The 23,392-nt window shown below is 38.8% G+C and overlaps 1 protein-coding gene across 3 annotated transcripts in view; it reads right to left on the bottom strand.

Moving 5' to 3' along the window:
- HS3ST5 (heparan sulfate-glucosamine 3-sulfotransferase 5) overlaps positions 1 to 23,392 on the bottom strand; it is a 192,690-nt gene that overhangs the window by 5,696 nt on the left and 163,602 nt on the right. For all 3 annotated transcript variants that reach the window (XM_058021249.1, XM_058021250.1, XM_058021251.1), the window contains exon 3: positions 672 to 810. In XM_058021249.1, the coding sequence (XP_057877232.1) occupies positions 672 to 778 (107 nt within the window). In that variant the 5' untranslated portion in view covers positions 779 to 810. The remainder of the gene's footprint in view (positions 1 to 671; positions 811 to 23,392) is intronic.

Raw genomic sequence — 23,392 nt, 5'->3', positions numbered from 1 at the left:
GCCTGGTCAGAAGTGCCAAGCACTCTTTGATTTTCTCTACTGTGCTTTCTACTGCTCTCCAGGAAATCATTTGCAGAGAAAACCCACTTATTTAGCACATTCAGCTACAGAAAATACCAGCTAATTAACATAGTTAAAATTCTCAAACCCTGAAGCAATCTTTCAAATGAAATAGTATTCAAAATTTGACGAGCTGCTCTGCAGGCTCATACTTAATTTTAACTACCACTGCAGCACATTAATTGCTTGCTCACAAATTTAGAAAAGGAGATGTATAAATACATCATAACTGTTTTGCTGAAACTAGAGGTCAACACACAGATGTACACAGGCAAAATGAGCTACTGTAATGACATTTTTACTGGATGCTAGTTTATTTCTTCTCTGAAAACAAGTGTCAGTGTGTTCAGAATACAAATGGACAAACAGAAAAACTTTGACAGGGATGACTGTGACTATTTTCCTACTCTCTTCTCCAAAGGGTAGGAATAAATAGTGAAAACCACATTAAAATAGCCAGTCTTTCTGTCTTCCTGTACAAGTAGACTCTAAGAAAAAAAAAAAAAAAGGCAAACCAAAAAACAGAGCATGAAAGCAATCAAACCCTTGAAGCAGAAACTCAGACAATCTTAGCCCATTCCACACAAGAGAGCAGCTACTTAATGACTTACCTATCCAAACTCCCAACTCTGGCAACTAGATATAGGAGACTTCCAATAGCAAGGCTGCCTAGCACAAAGAGCTTCTGTCTCAGCAACGCCTGCTGTTTGAATAGCATGGCCCTCCATCAATCTTCAGGACTTCTTCAGTCTGCAGAGACAAGAACACATAAAATACTCATCAGAAAGCATAGTATGTGCAGGGTAGTGTTTAATCAGGTGCTGCAGCTGATTAGGTCACACTTGAAAATCTTTGCAAAACTGCAAAATAAGTAGTTAAACAACTTACTTTTGTTTTTGGGGTTTTTTTTGCTACTGTTTTTCAGTCCCACATGGCAATGTATCTGGAGTAGGATGGTAATTCTGGAAGTGATAGTTCAGCTGCATCCACCATTACTAGGACTGTTGGATAGACACAATGAAGGTCTTTACTGTAGAAGCTCATACTATAATAAGACATCTTGTTAGGTACATATGTTTAAATTTTAAACCTTTTGGAATCAGGCAGAATTAGATTTCAACAGAGATTTAAATGCCTTGATGTGAAGTAAAGCTGAAGTAACCAGGAGTTAGGCTTGCAGATCCTGTGTACAGTTTATGGAAGCACGTTTACTCTGTCTCTATGGTTATTAGAGTGTATACTGGAGAGAAATCAAAAAAAAGATGTCTTGATCCATGCCAGCAAGTCAACTGTGACAGAACTGGGAAGCAGGTAGCTGGAGTGGGCACAATAATGTTTTTTCAGCATTAGTGTATTCTATCAGCTGTGTCTGTGCTGGGCATCAGTCTGGTCTGTTCTGTGGAGAGCCATTTAAGCTCCTCACCTGCATGACACCAGCCTTGACTGTCACCTCAAGACCTGCTGGGACACAAACTGTCACCTTGGAATCAAGCATGCCTACATCTCCAGTTTTTAGCAATAGTAAAGCATATATTTTAATTTCTTTTTCTGATGTACTCAAATACTATAGTTATCGAGGCGGTGAGGAGTAAAAAGACATGACCTTATGCCAAGAGGATTTAACCAGGAGGTTCCCAGCCAGGGTAGAAAGAAGTGCTGAGTAACACTATCTTCAGTTTGACTCTTCCTCAAACATTACATTTATGTTCTGGGCTGGATTATGTGTGTGATCTGTGAAGATCTCTTTACGGGACTCAGACCTGGATTCCTAATACATTCTTACATGAACTGAGGAGCAAGATCAGCTCCTCCTTTCAGAGAACAGTCAAAGATGACATGGTTCTTCATTCTGTACCAGTTCTGAGCTTTCTTGTAGACATGCAGGAGAATTAAGTTTCAATCCTCTCACTGTTTCACAAGGGATAAAGCCATACCATCTACCTACCTACCTAAAAAAATGTCTTCATCATGAAATGGTGCAAAAATCATAAATATAAATTGTGATCACTGAAATATTGATCAAAAGTCTCATTCCCTTTATCAGGGAATATTTACTGTATTATGCAGTAGTTTGAACAAAAACTTTTTTCCCAAATTTTGTCTGGACTTATTATGAGCAATTTTTGATGTCAAGTTTCTTAGGTTTTACTCCAGCAAAGTTTCTTTTGCAGCACATTTTCTTCTTTCCCAGCCTTGGGATTTACATAAAGCAAGAGTGGGATACATTATTATAAGCATGAAACTATATACAGAGGCAGAATTTTCAGTGAGATTGCAAGGTTTGACTGGCCATTCCTAAACACAGCCTGAAAACCTTTCTTTCCATTTCTGGAAACATCTTTTTCCTTTTCTGTTCATGATGTTAAATTTTTGGCCCAGAAATCTCTCTTTAGAATCCAGGATATAGTCAGGGAGATAATACAAGCTGGAAACCCTTCCCAGCAGGCAGCACTCATGTAGCCTGCCTGCCCCAGTGCTGGCTGGTTTAAAGGTGCAGATGCAGATCATTCCAAACTGGTTTTCTTCAAGTGTGGTTGAAAAGCCATTCTGAAGCACATTTATTTTACTGTTATAGAGAAAGCTTTCTAATTACAACCCACCATCTCTTGATAAAAGAGCCATGCAACACTGAAATTCTGATCTGACTTGGTCTCTAAAGCACTTTGCTGCAATAATAACTCCTTTTACACTCAGGTCACAGATCAGGATAACTTATCATGCAGGATAACTAATCATACAGAATATATTGGAATATATTGTTTTTTATGTAGGTAAAAGCAACTCTATCATAAGAATTCTTAGATAAGATCTTTAGTGCAACAAGATTAATATAAAACACAGAGTAAAAGGAGTTTGCAATGTAAATAGAGAGAAAGAAGAAGTGTTACCATCCTTTAACAAATACATGAAAAGCAGAGGTACAGAGAGATTATGTGATTTTTCTCAAGAAAACCTATAGCACCAGTGAGATTAAGTCTGAAATAATTCCTTTCTGGTGCTTTAACTACATGGTAAACTTTTGCCTTTTTGTAATATACCTTTTTTTTTCCATAAAAATCATGCATAAGTTAGGAATCCTGTACATTGAGCAAGGCAGAAAATATGTAGCCAAAGTTGAACTATTAAGAAAAATGCACAAATGCTGAACCTCTGTGTTGATATGTTACTGCTAATTACTCTTTTAACTATTTAGCTTAAAAAGATGAAAGAGAAGGACATGAAGAAGGGGATGAATTTTCATAGGTACCAAGTTTTAAGTATTTCAGTGTTGCTCCCTCCAAATGAAGGTTTCACTTCAGTGCTACAGCAATGAACTTTGTCTCTCAGAAAACATATACATATACATTAAACTAAAGTTGTTTCCATATGTTCTCCTTTGTACAGGCTCTTGGAGCCCACCTCAGTCCTGCCTGCAAGCCTTAGTGAGGCTGTGGAGGTCATCAGGCCACAACAAAATCAAATTAATGACAAGCTGTTTCCTGAAATATGTTCTACAAGGCCTCATGACTTCAGTATTAGTGTTTGAAATTAGAGTCAATACAAAAAACAACCAACCAACCAAACCACAAAACAAACACAAACAAAGCAAATCAAACAAATCCACCAACCAAAAAAGCCCAAACCAGTTCCCAAGTTTTATATTTGCACGTGCCTAAGTACAGAAAACTTTCCCACAGAAGGACAAGTATTAGGCACACACTAGAAATGTAAAGATGGCATTATTTATTTGTTTGTTTCATTTTTGTTTTCATTTTTAGCATGTAATTTAAAGGCCATGGAAGGAGTTTTATTCCAGAGAGATGATTTCAATAAAACTTTCCCTAGATGTTAAATTTTTCTTGAAAAAAACATAGAAAAATTATATCTTGACTCCAGAAAAGGCTACACCTTTCAATGGATGTACTGAGACAGCTCTGTGTGCCAGAGGAGAGGACTGAAAAAACATTTCTATTTAAGACACAGAGTTAATACAACCAGAATGTGATTAAGGTGAAGCTCCCTAAGGCGAAAATGTTGCTGGAGACTAACACAGCAACACTTAAATGAAATGGAAAGAAGAAATGAAAAGAAAGAAATTAAAATTCTGGGAAGTATTATCAGGTGTACAAAGTTTTCTGTTAGGAGTGCATACTTTTAAACTTTACAAGAAGCTGGAAGGCAAGATAAAATATAATCCAAAGTGACAAGACTTTTAGCAGTTATTTGAGGCAAATAAGGGTGTTTTTAAAAAATTTTATTCTCTTTTAGGGACAAGAGCTGAACTGTCACAAAAGTTGCTGACCAGTGGGAGGGGGGTTGGGAGAAAGCTGCAGGCAGAACTTTCTCAGTAGCTGGATGCTGAATGTGGAGCCTCCCACCCAAAGAGATGACAAGACACTGTTGCACAGCTCCAGTGGGCTTACATTAGAAATATCTGTCTTGGACAATTTAGTTAAATATGCATACAAGAGAGTTCATTCCTGGCTATCTGAGAGAGTCACAATGCACAAAGAGCAACACAAATTACTGAATGCATGCTTTATAAAACTGTGTGAAGCATCACGTAGATTTTAAAATGTAGTTTGTAAATCCTGTGTAAATGAAAAGTAAAATGTGGTTTGTGATTTCAGATGTACATCTGATCTGAAGTGTTAGACTATCATGATACAGTTCAATAAAGAAACATTAGAAAGTAGCCTTACCAGTGTGTTGATGTGAATGCCTCATTTAACCCCTTTCCCTACATTCCCATTTTGCTGGGGAGAGGACCAAGGTTATTGAGTGAATTGCCAAGAGAAGACAGTACAGTTATACAGAACTCTGATGATAATAATAACTGAAAAATAGATGGACTGTTCATGACAAGATTAAGGGATCATGTATAAAGGTAGATAGTGGGTATGCAGGACAAATAGTGTAAATTTTTTGTGAGCTGTTGTAAAAGTTAGTTTTTGGTTCAAGTTAGGGGAAAGTCAAATGAGTAGGAGAAAACTGGAGAAGAAGCATACTAGTAATGATGGCATTACTGATAAAAATCTGAATTGTGCAGAAGCACAGAAAAGAGAATATGCTGCCATCATCACTTCCAAATAAACAGACAATGAAACAAGAAATTGCCAGGAACTTGTTTGCAAATGATCAAAGGGAAATTTTTGGACACATAGAGCAGACATGAGAAGATGTAATAGATAAATGAATAGCATGTGGTTGATTATGGATGGAAGTATAAGAAACAACAACAACAACATCCTTTCTTTTTGCAAACAGGCTGAAGAGAGAGAGTCCTGATAGAGTTAAGTGATTAATCAAAATGAAGTACAAGCAAAAGGCAAATATGCACAAAGGAGGCTGTAAAAATAATAAATAGGATGTAGTTTTTATTAGAATTTATTGTTTGGTGTGTTTTTTTTTTACTATTATTTTTCACACCAGCAGGGGTCAGCTGTTGACCAACAAATATTTGTTGTCGTACACTGCAGAAAGATCTTTTGAATTTGTAGGAGATTTAAATACAGTGACAGGAAACAAGTCAGGGAACTTATCACTGGGAACGTTTGCATTATGTCTCTTGAATGTTACCTACAGTTTCTTCCATTTCTCACTGTCACTAAAATTCATACAAATCAAGCACCTGGAGTTTTTCTGGGGTGTGAAATCATATGGTGATTGGGAAAGGAGGGACTTTGTGCCTCAAACTGTGTGCACTCTCACCAGCTCATGATCTTAGTCATGGTCTGCCTGGAAGAGCCAGTCGTGTTACTGCTCCTGCTTCTCCTCCAGGTCCTCCCCACTCCCCGTTCTCTGTCTCACTGCTGAGGAAGGTCTGGGCTAGCAGCAAGGAAAAGACACAGTGCTGCTGTGCTTTTTCCCCTGTAGCCTATGCTTCGGTGGCTTCCTTAATTGCAACGGAACTATTGCAACGCGTGAACAGTATTAAAGAACTAGAATGATCATGATAAAACAGAACATGATTTTTCATTAGAGAGAGGATTTTTCATTCCTAATAGCATGGAATAGTCTAAGGAGAGACAAAATGCTTCAATTTTTTGACACAGTAAAATGAAATGGATAATGGGAACTGAAAGAATTGAAAATACCATATATTTTAGGGAATGATAAAGTGCTGACCCTGCAGAAAAGGAACTTGGATTTTTTTTTTAATATTTTCCTTAATGGTTCATATTTTAATATGAAAAAGAAATTTAATTCTCATGAGTAATTAGAGTTTTCAATTTTTTCTCTATAGCATAAGACTGAAATGGGATGAAGTAAGATTAATGCACACTTGCTTGACTCAGGTTTCAAATAAAGAAAAGAAGGAAGTATAACATGGAAGAAGTTCACAGATTCATATAAGTGTCCCTGTGTAGACCTGTCCTTTTATTCTCATGACTCATATTGACTGAAAGAGTGGAGAAGAAAATGTCAGCAAAGCTGACAGAAAACAATAAATAATGCAGATAAACTCCAACATAAACATTTCCTCTCCTGTTATGCCACAGCTGTGACAATAACCTAAAATACTCTTTTTTTTTTTGGTCAGCTACTGTAGATTTTGAGATTTAGGACTGTCTTTAAGCTCCCTTTGAAGCCAGTTCTTTGTGTAAAGAAGTGGTGAAAGCCTTTCTCCAGAAAAGTTCCTAGACTCTGAGACCACCCAAAAAATCAGCATCTGTATATGGATACTAGATAAGAAAACATGTTCATTTATGTTCATTTCTCAGAAGTCAGCACACTATCAGTGCTGAAAGAGTATTTGTATCTCATAATCCCCCATCGGGGCTGGCTTGGAAAGCCAGATATCTGTGTTCTCTTGAGTCTATGGAGTGGTAATGACTATTTATTTAGTCCACTGCCCACAGGACATTTCACTCCAGACACGTTAGAGACTCATCTACCCATAACTGTGCTATCTCCAGGAAGCTGCTGTGTCAAGTGGTCAAGTGACAACAGTACAGAAGGCCATAACCGGCTCTGACCGGTTCTCTTTTTTTTTTTTTTTTTTTCCTTTTGCATCTCACTGAAAGACATTGAGCAATATGGTGTTGGGAAGAGAGAAACAACTCCAAAAGCTTGCTATTGACTTTGTGATGGCCTGTGCCAAACAGATCTGCTGCCAGATTGTCAGAGCAGCTAGGAATCTCAGGCGCTTTGATGCCCTTGAGGTCTCAGGCACATCTGCTCAGGAAAGCTGCCTTATTGCACCCGAGCCGCCGAGGCGGGCGGCCGCGTTCTGCTCGACGATGGCTGGCTTGCCACGATCCACACTTAGCTACAGCGCTCCAGGAACATTTCCAAGCACATAGATCTTCATAGGACTTCATTAGTCCAAAATACAGATGCCTGTCTCCTTGCCAGCATCCTGAGTATATTACCTAATACTGCTCTTCATAGAGTGTGAGATTAATCTGATAGGGTTGGCCCTTTTCTTCGGATTAATGGTACTTCCCCACCTAATTCCCTCCTCTTCTTCTGAAGTGATCATCTTCATGAAATGATCACCTTCCTGACATGATCACCTTCCTTGTCTGCTCCGTTTCTCAGGAATGGTGGAGCTGATGACACTAAGGTAGAATACCTGTGGAAATGCAGTTATGGTTGTACAGAGATTACAACACAATAATTTCACAGTTTTTTTAAAAGAAAATACCACCCTTGTTTCTTCAAGATGGCGCTAAATCAACTGCAACCAAAAGTAACAATAATACAGGAAAAAAGAAGTTGAGGAAAAAATTCAATGACATGGAAGAGGGAAGCAATGATTGCAAAAGTTATAGAAGAAATCATAAAGAGAGGCCAATACTAGTGTAATGTTAGGAATAAGCAGTTTGCTTTTCAGCTCTGGGAAAGTCTTAGAGAAGAAGATTATGAGTCTTCTGAGAAAAAGGTAAGCAAGTAGATATCCAGAGCTTTCTTATTTAGTCCTTCCTTGAGGGTACAGTCCTCATCATGAACAGTTTCACTACATTGAACAGGATAAGGCAGAGAGTTATTGCTTAATATGATTTAGTGTGAAATAAAATTACCTTTTGTCACATACTAGTAATTTTGACATGCTCTCTTTCACTAAGAATCATGTCCACAGACTTGCTCCTTTTTTTTCCTTGGAAAAATTACCCTTTCCTAAATAATATCACATCTGAAATAAGACATATGAAGGTTGTTTGAATGTTTCCTAATTAACTGACTCTGACAGATAATTTAAATTAAATTTCTCTTAGATATAGGGCAAAATATATGTGGCCTTCTGCAGCTTTTTGCAGCTCTGTTTTCTGGTGACTTACTTTCAGAAAAGCAGCAAAATAAATTCGGAACATTAATAGAAGTCAAAAGCATTGATGGGAAACTAACAGAAAAACCTAACTGAGCTGCAAATATATTTTGACAGTACACTGCATTTACAGTAAATCCATCTCAGTAGATTTTTGCTCCTGGCTTTTACTCCCAGTGAGAAAAAATATCATTGCATGAGAGTACCCCCTAAGCCTCTGTGCAGCTCATATCTTTATATTGTACACTTACTCATCTCTTTTCTCCTATCCAAACTCATATTCTGAACTATCCCATTGCTGATGAATAGACATCATGCTGTCTAATATGGAGCACCTACACTTGTTCTGATCAGTAGCATCTCTGTCATTTGCTCAGACCCTTAATTGAAACATGATCAGCTCAGACTGCTCTCTGTAATCTCATATGCAGACTAAATTTCATAACTTCTTTGTCATAATTGTCCCAAAGATTCAGTCCATTACCCACCTATATAACTCTAAGTTTTTCCTGTGTGCTCCCTTCACCATTTTATCCCAACTACTGCAGTGGTCTTTTCTCTGCCCTTGAACAATGTAACTGTGCTTTGTTCATATCCATTCTGAACAGAGCTGCTAAAGGCATTCTTCCATTCCAGCTCTCTCAATACACCACTTCTGTCCAGGCACACTTTTACCACCTTCCCATTTTCTCTGTCATACCTTTCTGTCTATTTCTGTGTCTGGATATCCCATGGGGCTTCTGCTGGGAGAACAGGGACAAACAGATTTTAAAAAACTTGACCCTGAAGATCATTGTTTTTCAGAATGCAAAGTCTCAGTGCTTCCCCTGTAAGCCCTGACCACAACACTTCAGTCTGAAGTGCTGACAATTTTAATGTGGAAATCTAAGTGAAAACATTAATGACAGTTTAGACAAGAACTTGTTAGTGTGCCTCAGTGAGAGAGGCAGAACTATTAACAGCTTTTTCTGAAAATGAAAGAGCTGGGATTTTCTGCTGTGCACGTGTTCTAAGGGACAACCTGTGATAGATCACAGATCATTTGGGTGGAAAAGAAAGGGAAAACAAGAAGAAACAGCTTTTACAGTGCTATGATGTTACAGACCTGCCCAGTGCTGGAGAGCTCCCCATAAATGAGCTCTCTGCTCACTAGGCAGTCCTCTTGTTCTGGCATGGCCTGTTTATTCATTTTCCTCCCCTTGGGCAGCCTGAACTGTAGTTTTGGTCTCCGTTCACTCTCTTACATGTACTCAGACTGGCAAATATGCCAGTCTGCTTCATGGTTTTAAATTCTAAAAAAAGAACATAAAAAGTCAACCAAAACATCTTTGCACATACTTTACTGACAGGTTTCGGGCTCAAGCAAATGCCAGCAGAGAGGTATGTGATTCTGATCTTTGCTGGCCCTCACACCAGGAAAATTATTGAAGGGCTGCTCCTCTTCTGGCATGAGATACCTCCTCTCTCTGTCTCTTTCCGAGCAACTTCTTAGAGATTACTTTTCAGCATACTATTCATGATCCTTATACTGATTTCATGTTAATGCAGCTTGATTGTCTTGATGAACTTAATTCAACCTGGGCTTCATGGAACAGAGAGGACACAGTCCTTTCTTTGTGGGTGCTTGTGGCTTAGCATCACTTTCCTAGAAATGCATTTTTTAAAATTGATTTTGATTTTTTCCCTAACCCATCATAACCACATGGACTGTTCATATTTTTGGATATAGACATATTTTGTCTGCATGGTAAAATATGCTAGAAATGCTGCCACTAGAAGAGGCTGTCACTTGATTGCCAAATAGTTACTGGTGAATCAGTGAAAGAGACAGAAGGCATGGATCTATCTTGATGGAAAACTCATGTAGTTTATCCAGGAACTTGAAATAACTGGCCTATGCAGTTCACATTTGTAATGGTAATTAGTCAAGGTATCTCTGGTTTGGCTTTGCTCCTGATGCTCCTTTACAGAACCTACAACTTTTGGGATCAAGGGAAGGCTAAGGCCTCAACCCTGACTATTAAGTCCAAATATGGAAAACTGTAAAATTACAGTACAAATTGTAACAACTGTAAAATTACAGTACAGTACTTCACAATTAAAAAATGTCTTGGTTGGGTGAGAATTAACCCAAAATATCTCAGCACGTTGTCTACTTGGCTGTGAAACATACAAGACACTACCTCATGCTCTAAAGGACCTTATATTTAAAGGCACAGGACCTTATATGTAAAGAAAGGACCTTGTACATAAAGAAACTGTCATATAAGTATACAATAAAGTTAAACTAGTTCTGTTTGTCCATGAAAGCATAGTTCCTAAAGGGTCCTGATTACAAATTTTACAGCTATCATAGTGAGTGACATCTTATGGATGTCTCAACAGATGGAAGAGTTGATCTAATAATGAAGAAAACAATACTCACAAATAATTTATTTGTCATTTGGTGGAGAAAAAGAAGAGTGAATAATTTATATGGTCAATATTATTCAATCATCAATAGAACTAGTAGAATAATTTATAAATTTACTTATGAATAATTCATTCATCAATTGATGGCAGGAGGAAATTAATGAAGTAAACAACATTCACATAACAACAGGCTCTCAGAGGCAGACAGGACAGGCAGGGAGGTGTCACTGTCATACCTTCTGAAGAATCTCTTTGCCCAGGATTTCTCTCCTGGGAAGCTCAGAAGCCTCAGAGAAAAAGGAAAGCAATATTATCTCATTTGCTTCTCCTGTGTTTTGCTGCTTTGGAATGTGGTTGGAGATTGTTTATCCAATGTGTGAATTGTTTTTACTCATTGACCAATCACAGTCAGGCTGTGTCGGGACTCTGGAAGGAGTCACGAGTTTTCATTAGTATCTTGTTAAGCCTGCTGTAGGTATCCTTTCTCTATTCTTTAGTACAGTTTTAGTGTAGCTTTCTTTTGTGTACTATAATTTAGTATCATAGAAGAATAAACTAGCCTTCTAAGAACATGGAGTCAGATTCATCTTTCCTGCCACAGGGGACCCCAGAAAATACCACAGGGAGGAGCTGGGAGAATGGATCCCTTTTGTTGGGCTCAGAGCACAGGGGATAATCAGAGGGCAGCTTCCCCTCAGTCACTTCTGCAGCTTGCTGGTAGCAGTGACCTTCTTTCTCATTTACCCACCTCCAGAACAATAGATCTGCAGAGGTGCCCTGAGAGCACCGTGTGGTTTCTTTAGTGTTTGGTGATGGTGGGAAGCCGCGTGGAAATTCCTGCTCTGGTGTTCCACCACGTCTGCTGTGACGGCTCAGGGCAGACACTGCTTGCTCTGACATATGGCAGCAGAGGCTGGGGGCCTCTCAGCCTCCCAGCAGCTTGGAACTTGTCATGCAGCTGAGAAATGTGCTGGGCTCTGCTTGTTTACTTGGAGTAGGAGGCAAAGGGTTTCCCTCAGGAAGCCACAGGATGCTATCTTCTGGTTTTGGTTAAAAATTAAAACTCCAAGGAATCTTATAGAAAGCAATATTGGTTGTGTAACTTAATTGTTCTGTGTATAAAATCTGTTACAAATTGCTGACATGCTGAGTTGAAAACAACCCTTTTCAACTGGATATGCCTGCCCTATCTCTTCAGAATGTGACTTCACATTTCTGCGACCATCAAAATCTTTTCAAGGCAAATCTTATCTGAACGTAACTTTTAGATTTCTTTAACTTAGAAACATCTTTCCAATGTGGCTGTAGGTGGGGGAGGTTTTATTCTGTATAATTCATCCAGAAACATCCCACTGCCTTCTGATAGCATTCACTAGTTTGCTCTGAGTTTGCTCTGCTGCCATTGAATGAATCCCTAAGAAATCCAGTCTGAACATTAACCAACAGTCACAACAGAATAATTTTAAAACAAATCACCTTGAAATGGATTTTTGTGTTATAATTTCACATTGCAATAGCTGTCATAAAAATATAAATATAAAGTAGACATAAGGATGTGAGTAGAAGGCTTTTTGTCTGTTCTCAATGTGCTAAGTTTAATGGCAAATATATGTGCAGTTTGGGATGAGAACAGATGCCCTTTATGAATAGACTAAGTGGAGGAATCAGCTGGTTTATGTTCTCCTCTCAACTCTCACCAGGATTTTTCCACTCTGTTCCTTTGTTAGCTATAAACTGTAACTACTGAAAATCAAAAAATGAGGGAAAGTTTATGAATTATACACAGTCACAGTGTATTAGTCCTCCATGCTCATCCTCCTGGGAGACACTGGAGGAAAAGCTTTGAGCAATTTCCAAATTTTCAAATGTGTTCTCTATGTCTTTATCTCATTCAGTTTTTGATATGGTGCATAAATTATTTATTTGGACTACCATTATTTTGTTAGCTTGTGTTGTCCTCTGGCACCATATCTGCAGAATGATACTCATTTTGCATCTGCAATGACTAAACTTAAAAGAAATCAGTTCATTCTTCCTCTATTCAGTTCTCATTCTTCAAAATGATTTGAGAAGGACTGAGATGTGGACAGAATTCTTTTTGACCTTGAATCCTCATTACTGTTTTCGTCCTGCCATTTCACAAGAGGATGTAAATTTAAGAAATATTTCTATTTTCTTCTCTGTCTCTGTCTCTGTCATAGAAGAAGGAATAGGAAACAAATTTTTTAACACCATTAGATCTCAGTGAATTATGTGCTTTGCTAAGTAAATTCAAAGAAGGTTCTTTTTTTATATATTAGAAGTCTGTTACCTTTGAGTTAATTTTTGAGGCTGTCTCATAACTTCCCAGTTGCAATAACATCTGAATGGAACACCTTCTCAATTACTTCCCCTACCATGTATAAAACAGAAACTAGTCCTTCTTCACACCCAAATGTACAATATGTTCTTAAGCAAATGTTTGTTATTATTGAATTCCTCCTTTGTTATTCCCATAACACACTTACATTCTCTCCTGCCATCTCTTACCCTGCTCTGCTGATATAATTACCAGGTAGCAGGCTACCAGGGAAATTCCCATTTAACAATTTATATAGGTAGCTTTACAGGTAAAAAAATGTGATAATACACTGGAGCCAGATCATAGCTTAGCCTGGTGGAAAACTTTGTCCTCACTCTTTGATATAAGAGCAGACTCAATTACATCAGTCCAAAATAATTTTACTTTACACTGGAGTTCATCCCTTTCCTGCTCCTTCTCAGGGCTCCTTGACTGAAGCCCTCTTGCAAAAAAGGAGGATGTTCTAGTGGGAGTGGGCTGATGATAGTTTTTGTCCAGCTGTGCAAAACAGGACCTGGTGATATCTGGTCAATAGTTCCAGTCTGTGAGGAGGTAACCACACTGAACATCTGGCTGGGAGACACTTGATGGAGCTGCCTGTGCTTCAGGGCAGTGGCACATCCCCACCTGGGCTCCTGTCAGGATGGAGGATGGATGGCAGTGCCACAGCTCCTTCCCCTGTGCTGACAGCCACTCAGGCAAACAATCTGCCTCCTGGCATCTCTGCAACAGGCCCCATTTTCTGCAAACACAAGATCACAGCCTAGAAAAAGGAAACGATGTTACAGCATTACCTAACTCTATTTTGCTAATGTCAGCTGCAGATTAATTCACTGATGTCTTTCAAATTTCTGTCCTCTCTGCAGGTTCACTTTAATCCTTAAGTCTTTGAAGATGCTTCTCTCGGAACCCTATGAACATTCCTGCTGCTAACTAACCACTTTGCTTGTTTCTAACTATATTTGTGGGGGTTGTGTGCATTAATATACTAACGCCCTGTATTACTTTCTTGGGTAATCCTCATTCTTGAGAATGGCAGGCACTTTTCTGTGTTTGGTTAAATTTAATGTATTTAATAGTTCTGCAGTACAGATCACAACTAAGAATCCAAGCAGGTGTAATGATGTCAGTGTCCATGCTGTTATTATCAACAGAACCAGACTTTTGGAGAGTGTGCAATAAGATAAAACATCTCTTATCTCCAAGTTAATGGTTCTAATGCTGTCTATTTAATAGTTGTCTGACAGACTGTATTTGCAGATGTCTTTGAGTTGTATTAGGTGAAGGAAGGAAGTCACTAAATTCTATTTTATAAAGCATATGTATGTAGTAAGTAAATAAAAGTACTGTGGAGTTGAAGTTTAATGTATGCACTTTTGTCCTTCCTCTTTGTGTTTGTAGAAGTTTTTTATTTTCCCTAGAAGTTAGTTTTTTATCTCTAACAGTTGCTGTTTCAGTACCCTCACCAACCAAGCTAGCAGAAAACAAGCCAAAATAGTATCAACAGCAGCAGATTTATCAAAGTATCCCATATCAGAGGAGCCATTCCCATGGTGCTGCTGTGACTCCTGGAGCAAGGCATTCAGGCAAGTACAAGGTGTCCTGCTGATTCCCTGCTATGGGGTGACTGCTCCCTGCTGCTCTCTGCTTCTCCCCAGTTTCCTGCTGATAGGAAGCCTGTCCTATGGAGAAGATGGGAGACTCCTGCTCAATCCACCCATGCTCCTGGGTCACCAGGGACGAGCCATACAGCTGGTAAGACCAGGCACAAGCCATACAGTTGGTAAGACCCAGGGAGACGGCATTTCCCTGCACCTGCCCACCTTGAGATCCCTAGGGGCTCCCTGTGCTATTCATATCCACAGTTCACGGATTTCTACATGGACTCCTAGGCTAGTATTACATAAAACTGGCACTAAGTCTCATTCTGCCTGACTTATCCCAAAAGGTGCCATTCCACATCAGTTTACACAGTGCCCAACTTCAGGCTTTATTCACGCTGCTGTGTGAAGAGCAGATCTGACTAAAAAGATACCAGCACTCCATGTACATTCACACTCCTTATCCTAAACACTCACAGCTCTAGCAAGGTCTATTAGAGAAACCAGATGTATGAATGTTTTTGCACCCTTTGATGTGCCAGGCAGAAAAAAAAAAAAAAAAGGAAAAAAAAGGAAAAAAAGGAAAAAAAAGAGGAAAAAACAATCTCTTTTATCTCTAGGAATGTTAACAGTTTTTGTCCATCTATGAAAATATCAAAACTTGCTTTGAAATTAAGTCTGTAAGCTGAATATTATTGAAATACTAAAATGTGACTAGCATTTAGTCTGCAGTGTAAATGTAAAAGGAAGAATAATTGAGCCATTGCTCCATTGTTTCCAGCCAGTGAGAGATGGGTCTGCATCCTGCTGAGCATCCTGCTCCTTCCAAGGTCACTGAAGGGGCCAGCCCTGGCACACAGAGCCTCTGCAAATGTTATATCTGTTGTTGCAGCCTCTGTAAAGATATAAATGTTACACAACAAGAACAGCTGCTGGGCTTATCCCTTGAACAAACAGAAGATAATGCAATTGAGTTTGCTTTTGGCCAAGAAAGGTCTGGCTTAATGCTTTAGACAGAAATGTGGATCAGATATTTCACACCAGTTTAACACCTGGAATTCTACAGTAGGCTCTAGCCACTACGCTGCTGCATTCCTACACATTTCCCCTGCAGTGCCCCAGTGTCCAAGCCTTGAGAGCTGCAATGCTGTGAGAATGCTGCAACCTCTCCTGCTTGTAAATGTCTCTCAGGTGGCAGCTTTGAAAAGACAAACTCGTTCCACTGGCAACTTCTTCCTTATTCTTCCTTTGTTCAGGATAACCATTTTATTCTACCAAAGCCTTCCCTTGCCAGCTAACAGGAGTAATGGAGCTGAGACCTCTGCTGTGACTCAGAGTGCTTTGAGCTGTACCAACCATCTGCCTTATAAGAAGGCAGATCTGTTTCAAATTCCCATAGAAGAACAATACTATTATTACTGCTAATTAATAGTAGGCAAGGACACAAACCCATTCCAGATCAAATTAAGTTCCAATCAAAAAAGTCAGCTGTGATTTCTAATTGATTGTATTTTAAAATCAATCAGTTGGGTTCTGTGTGTTTTCTTCACAAAATTCAACAGCTTACTGATGCTTGTCTTTTTAGGGGAGCTGAGATTCAAGTGGAACTGAGGTTTCTTTTTCTTAAAGTGGAATTGACTTTTTAAATGGAAGATCTATTTTAATTAAAATTTTGCAGTGAGATTTGTCAAGCTCAAGTTTCTCTGGAAGTTTATTATGAAGCTATGTGGAAAGAAAGATGCTCTATGTATTTATTCTCTCCCAAAAGGCCAGCTGAAGTTAAAATGAACCTCTGTGCCTGCTAGCACATACAGACCCCATGGGCCTCCTAAATTCCTGCTCAGCCAAGGCTGCTTCACACTGAGAAAAGAAAATTTCATCACCTCTCTTCATGATGGCAGATTAAGTTTTCCCTGGTTCCCTCTCTTTGAGAATCAGGCTCCAACATAACATTTATGGGTGCTAAAGAGCCGAGAGGGTTGGTCAAATTTTAAACCAATAACATCAGCACTCCAGTCAAATGAGGCATGATACAGTTGAGTTGGCTCACCCCCATCCCTTCTGTGTGTTATATTAATAGTTTAATTTAGTGCTTCTGGCTTTCCTCCCACCAGCATTCAGGGAATAGTTGTTGAATAGCAGTTACCTGCAATTGCCCATGAACATTCAGAATTAGGAGGAGGGGCATTCTATGGAGCACCTTGATCCAGACTGTGACATTGACAGTCTTGGGAATACCTAATATTATTGGAGTTAAATCTTTGATGCTACAGGGGAAAGCTATTAGAATAATCTAAGTCCCCAAATTCCTGGACTCTGGGTAGATTATGACTGTATTTCAGAAAGGTTACTAAAGAAAGAATATAATGTGGAATAAGCACTTTGTATCATGAAGGATGAAGGAACGAATTCCAAATGATAACGACCATGGATTAGAGGAAGTCTGATGACATATGACATACGTATGACATACAACAGCAATGCAGGTAAACATGTCACTGAGTGAGCCTTTGGAAAAACAGGTCAATATTGAGCCAATCATTCATCAATATGGAATAACCATAAAAGTGATGGGGTTCAGTATCAGAAGACAAAGATTTTGGTTAAAGACACGTTATATTAGTAAAGAAGCCCCAAACAAACAAGTCTACATTTCACTGAGACTGAAAAATCAAATTTATGTCTTGGGCATAACCAATATCAAACCCTTTGGGACTTAGCTAATGTAAAGAGTATCTTACACTGGTATGTACAATAATGGAGAGGTCACATTACCTGGGACCCTGGACAGATGTCTCTGTCCACAATGTAAATTTTATTTTCTTATCATTATTCTTCATGTTGTCAAAACACAGTTGGAGTTGCTGGAGAATCAATGTATATCTCCTTTTTGTTATTTCCTTCTAAATAGAAGGAAGGACAGAAACTGGTTTTGGTGTGTTATGTTTCAGTGTTACTAACCAGGTGAACACTGTGAGTTGGAGGCCATGCTTCTGAGGGACACTACAGTGCAGACATTCTCTAACTTCAGTGCAGCTCCAAGACTCACCCTCCAGAATATGATTTTCCTCTCTGAAGCGCATACTTGTCAGTCAATAAGTGCTCTTCTCAACCCTTGCTTTTAGGAGAAGTGGAAAACTCATTATATTCTTCTTGCACTCTCTCTGTTTTCTTTAACTAAATCATATTTGCCACTGTAAAAGACCTATTGATTAATTTAATAGATCTTTTGCTCTCTCTACAGATTAACATCTTTTTATCTTACTTTTTTGGTGCAGTCTTCACTTCAGTCTATTTAAGTACTCAGAAAGCTTTATAGCATTTTTAAACTCTTCATGCTTTTGTCCCTTAGGTATCACCCTGGACAGGGGTGAAATCACACAAACACTCAGCAACCACCAGCCACAAACAGGGCCCTTCCCCCTAGGGTGGTGTCTGGTGCAAAGATGACAAGTGCCAAAAGCACTTGTCACTCAGAGAGCTGACATCAGGACTGCTGGGCTAAAAGTTGATTCCAAACCCCATCGGGGATGAATAAGAATACATAAATTTTTCTTCTTTTTATAGCAGAAAAAATTCTGACTCCTCAGCTCTCATCTCTTCTTTGTCTAGAGCTTTTGGAAGACAGTCTGGGTGTGAAGCTGCAATAAAACCTGAGGACTTCAGCAGAGGCAAGGGGGAGACAACGAATATACCAGTGTGATAATGTGGTGACTACGGAGTCAGGGTAGGAAAAGCAGGATGCAATGCTTAATGATGCAAGTGTCTCCTCAGTCAGTGCCCTAAATGTGAAAAGCCTCACCAAATAATTTCATAGAGACAGAAATCTTACTTCAGAGCCACACTGTAGAAAGTTACTTTCTTACTAATACTTCCAGATATTAGTCTTAAACCGTGACCTTGCAGTGTGCACTGTTCCCACTGAACTGAATATTTAAGCTTTCTCACAAATTTCCCATCTGCATAGAGCAATTTGTTTGTTGATATTTAGACATGATTGACATAATTCGACAATCTGGCTTATTAGCCTGCTTTGTAACTATGTAAAATGCTGACAATGATTATCCCAGTTGACTGAGGACATGCTTCCTGTGACAGAGTAAACAAATGCAGCAAAGGAGGCTTTTTTCCAAATGATTGCTCCAACCCCCTAATGAGACTGCTAACTTATTTCATCAGGGTTGCACTACGCCAAGCGTCTTAATGAATCCTCAAGTCACAAAGCTCCGTTTCCTGAGCCCGAGGTACAGCAGCTAGAATTGTATGCCTGTGGACTTTTCTCCTGTCTTTAGCTGCTTGCTGCATTGTAATGAACCTATTTATTATACAGCCTGCAAAAAAGACATTTCTTTTATAAAAAAAAAGTATTTTGGAGACTTAGTTTCAAAACCTACCAAACTCCTTAGAGGAGTGCTTCCTCCCATAAATCAGTGCCTCTTAATGGAAAGAACATGATGAAAGAATGAGTAATGGTTGGTAAAAAAATAAGGATAAATCAACCTGATCATTAACCTGCTTGCACAGTAAATTCTCTGCGCTCTGAAGGCCAGGATTTAAGACAGTTCCTCTATATCAAAGGATTCTTATGAATCCTCTTCTGTAGCTCCCTTCTATAAGTTATGTTTGAGTAGTGAATGACCATGTGTAGGGGATGTTTCTCAGGTGTTCATAAATATCAGCACTGATTTATTTGAATAAAATAACACATGGTGTTCCCAGGGGAAAAAATCATTACTTTAGTTTTGGTGCATCTAATTACAGTAAGTCTATCATCCTCACCATCTCTTCTGACTATCCAGGGAATTGGCAGAGTTTAACAATGAAGAAGAGAGTGCTCCAGTGTCCAATTAAGGTTTTCTTTGAGGATTAATAAATCATGTCTCATCAGCCCCACTGACCCAGAGGTGTTAATCTTCACCTTATCACTCTAATCTTAAAGCAAAATTCTGCAGATCAAGAGCGGCAGAATGGTTGAGTTAATTGTTCCATTAAGCTGATGAAGTCTTTATATCAGTATCCAATAATACACTATTCCCTAAGCGTGTTTTGGTGCTCTGTTAGAGAGCAGAAAACAAACAGCAAAAACAACTGCCACAGCTCTTTGGCATGGGTGACCAGCAGCTTGAGCTCTGTACTCAGCTCTTCTGCTATAACTGAGCTGCAATCACATATTAGAGCAAGGCACTGAGAAGATGAGAAACAGCCAAGAGAGGTTTTAGCACATCTAAATTCAGTTGCAAAAAGGAAACAAATCATGTAGTCAATAATGGAAAGAAGACTTAACAGTTATCTGCCCTGTAAACAATGTCCTTGATTAGAAGACATAAAAATCCTGTTTTATTTAAGGGCAAGGATCCAAGTAGTTCACTGCAAAGAGTTTTTCTCACTGACAAGTCTACAGTAATCATGAAGAGTGTGGCAAATTGAGTTAAAATATGCTCCTAAGCACTACAATAAATTAGAAATCACATTTTAACTTGTTTCCAACCTACATTTATTTGCTTTTTTTTTCCCTAAGTAATCAGGCAGGTTAAATTCTTTTGTCACGAACACTCACAAAAAATTCTGAGCATACATTAAAAATGCATTTAATAATCATTACTTTTCAAACAGTTCCTTCTCCTGATCTGAGTTGGGCAGGAAAGGAAATGTCAATTGATACCATTAAGGGTCACATAATTCTGTGCCACCGAACATAAAAGGGAGAGGGACGGGATTAAAGCCAGAATAATTTCATGGGGAGGTTAGAGGGAAAAGGAAGAAGGGCTGGATTTCTAAAGGCTTTTGAATGTGTGATCCATATTCCTATTCACACAATATATGCTTGCATATGTCTGTCTCCTTGTCTTCTAAACAAAACACAAGACTTTCCCTTCTGCCTCTTCCCTCTGTCACACACCTGAAGCAATGGGACTCAGACTCTTCTGTTTTACAGATACATGACTAAGGAGTTTGTGTTGGATTCAAGAGGTCAGAAGCATCTCCTTGAAAGTGCTAAAGAAGGTTAAAGTGTTGGGTTAGAGAGAGGAAAATGAGTAATTTTTTTCCCCTTTCTTTTTATGTGAGTCACATACTATGCTATTTTCTCAAACTCATGCAAAAACTCTTCTTTTACACTCCAAATTTACCCCTGAATGTATCACCTGAAGAAACAAAGAAAACATTAAAAAATGGGTTTATTTATATTGTTTTTCAGAGAGATTTCTCAGAGAAAATGAACAGCTACTATTTCAACCATACTATTATTTCATCATTTTTTGCATATTGGAGACATTTCAAAAAGATTAATCCAAAAATAAAAGCAGATAAGCTATTATCATGTCTATCCTCTGTGTCCTATGCTGAGAAATGGAACATATCATTATACTGACTTCAAAGCATTTAATCTGTAAAAAAGACAAGTGGCTTACACATAAAAGTGTGCGTCTTATAAAGCCCCAAGATGGGATCATTTAAATGATTAATTTAACCAATACAGATTTGAGATAAATTGATTTGCCTCTTTTCCCGTACTTATCATGCTCTATCCTGTTAAACAATTTAGCATTTAACAAAATACTACCAGACATAGAGCATTCCCAAGGTCACTCTACTAACCCTTCTTCAAGACCCACACTGAAATCCTCCTCTAGTATAAGACTATGAACAAAACAAAATTAATCCTCCCTTGCCCTCCAGCCTAAGAGGATTCAAACTCACATATCTCACCTCCCAAGAGAATTGCAACCTCTTCATCTGTGTGCTGGTGTCTCTATGTATTCACATGCATATGCCAGTACCCAGAGACAGAGAGATGGACAGAGCACTTTGTTCAGCTCCTGAGGAAGCTCTTTTGTTTTACATTAAATAATTAAGTATTCCTTGGACCAGAGAGCAGGACAGAGCACAACCATAGGGCAGCAATTAGGGCACTCAGCTGGGAAAGAGGACTGTTTTCTGCTCTCTGCTTCAAAAACTACTTGCCATTTAAACCAGTGCCTGCCCTGAGTTCTTCCCTCTGCCCTGCCTGGTGAAGCGAGCAAGCCCTCACCTTCCAGGTGACTGGTTAGGTGAACCAGCAGGATTCCCAGGAAAAGAGATCTTCCTTTGTTTGCTGAGGCTTGTGTCTGCATTGGGGCAGCTTCTGATACTGAGTGGATGTTAGGTCATCATGTGGTCAGGTCACTGTCTTGACAAATACCCCAAAAAGCCAAACAGCGTCTCAGAAAGCTCAGACAGAACTCAGCTACAACTGTTGCTTTTATGCTGTTCTGGTGTTAGACTGACTTCTCCTTCCATGGGTTGGAGGAGATGCCAGAAGTGTGACAGTGAAAAGACAAATCTTTGGGTAGGCTTAAAGACAAGTGATAGCACCTCAGGTGAGTCCTAGCACAAACCAAATATCCCCAGTTCCTAAAGCTGAATTCTCAAACAAGACAACTCTCTACCCATTTTTCTAGTCATGCTGGTTCAGAGAAGTGCCTTCAGAACATGTCTAAGGCTGTGTTTAATTACTGCCAACAAGTAGGTCACTCAGCTAGGCGATCAAGATTCAAGTCCTTCTCCAGAACAAATAATAAATCACAAGCCTCTATTCACACCAGGTGAATAAATGAATGGATGAATGAAAGAAATATCAAGGAAAAATGAGAAATAACGTGTCTCATTCATAAAATACAGAAAGAAGGCTTGGCACCAATCTGTAAAGCAGAGTTTACAGTCAAGCATGTCAAGAGAAAGATGTTTGTCTGGCCAGAGGCAGATGCTTCTTTCCCATTCATTTAATTTCTTATTAGTTCTGGTGGTTCCTGCACAATTCCAAAGTGGAGCACCACACCAGGGAGTTGGGAGTCCAGGAGATGATAGCTAAATCCTCTGCATGTCAGTACCTATCTTCCAAATACCAGAGCACCTAAGAGGGTCTAACTTACAGCCCCTCTCCAGTTTAATTCTTAAAATGTACAGAAGAAGTAGGTGTTTCCAAAGCTGGCTGAAGACACTTGTATTCAGTTGTTGTTCCCAGAATAGAAAAGTGTGAGACAGCACTGGAAATTGTGGTGCCAACAAAATAAAATCATTTTCACGGAGAACATTATTGTGAGACAAGTAAAATGTTTGGAAAGTAGTTAATGCCAGATCGCTCCCATTCATACATTTTTAAAACAGATTGATAAAATACATCCATTTTGTGAGTCTTTTGCCTTTCATATTTCTTGTTAGTTTCTTCTGTTATGGAATTCCACTGAGTGAATATCTCTGAACATTATGTACAGAACAGAGCCGAGCAGTGGAATAGTTTTATATCTTCTTCTGTCTCGCTCTGCCTGAATTTTAATAACAATAAATCTGAATGGTTATAACACAAAATTGAAATCAAGTTGCCTGACAAAGCAGGCAGAATAGATGAACAACATCAGTATTGCCTTACTTTCCAGATTTGTGGCAAATTACATTTAGTCTATACAGACGATGTTATTACCCTTGTGCTTCTTCAAAACACACACAAAAAAAAAAAATTACATTATAGTTATCATTCTGCTTGGCAACAAAATGTTAAAAAAAAAAGAAAAAGTAAAAAGCAAATAAAAGGATCACAAACCTATCCGAGAGATGAAAAATAAAGTGTGAGCCATGTGTACGTCTCTCACTGAACAACTTTCAGTTCATCAGCCGAGGGATCCATTTATAACATTTATAAAGTTGCAGTCTTTAACAGAAGCCCAAATTCAATTTGCTGGAGCTTGAAAA

The sequence above is a fragment of the Melospiza georgiana genome, chromosome 3 (assembly GCF_028018845.1).
Source record: "Melospiza georgiana isolate bMelGeo1 chromosome 3, bMelGeo1.pri, whole genome shotgun sequence".
In the NCBI taxonomy this organism is placed as follows: Eukaryota; Metazoa; Chordata; class Aves; order Passeriformes; family Passerellidae; genus Melospiza; species Melospiza georgiana.
The sequence above is the reverse complement of the archived record's forward strand: the minus strand, read 5'-3'. Positions and strand labels throughout refer to the sequence as shown.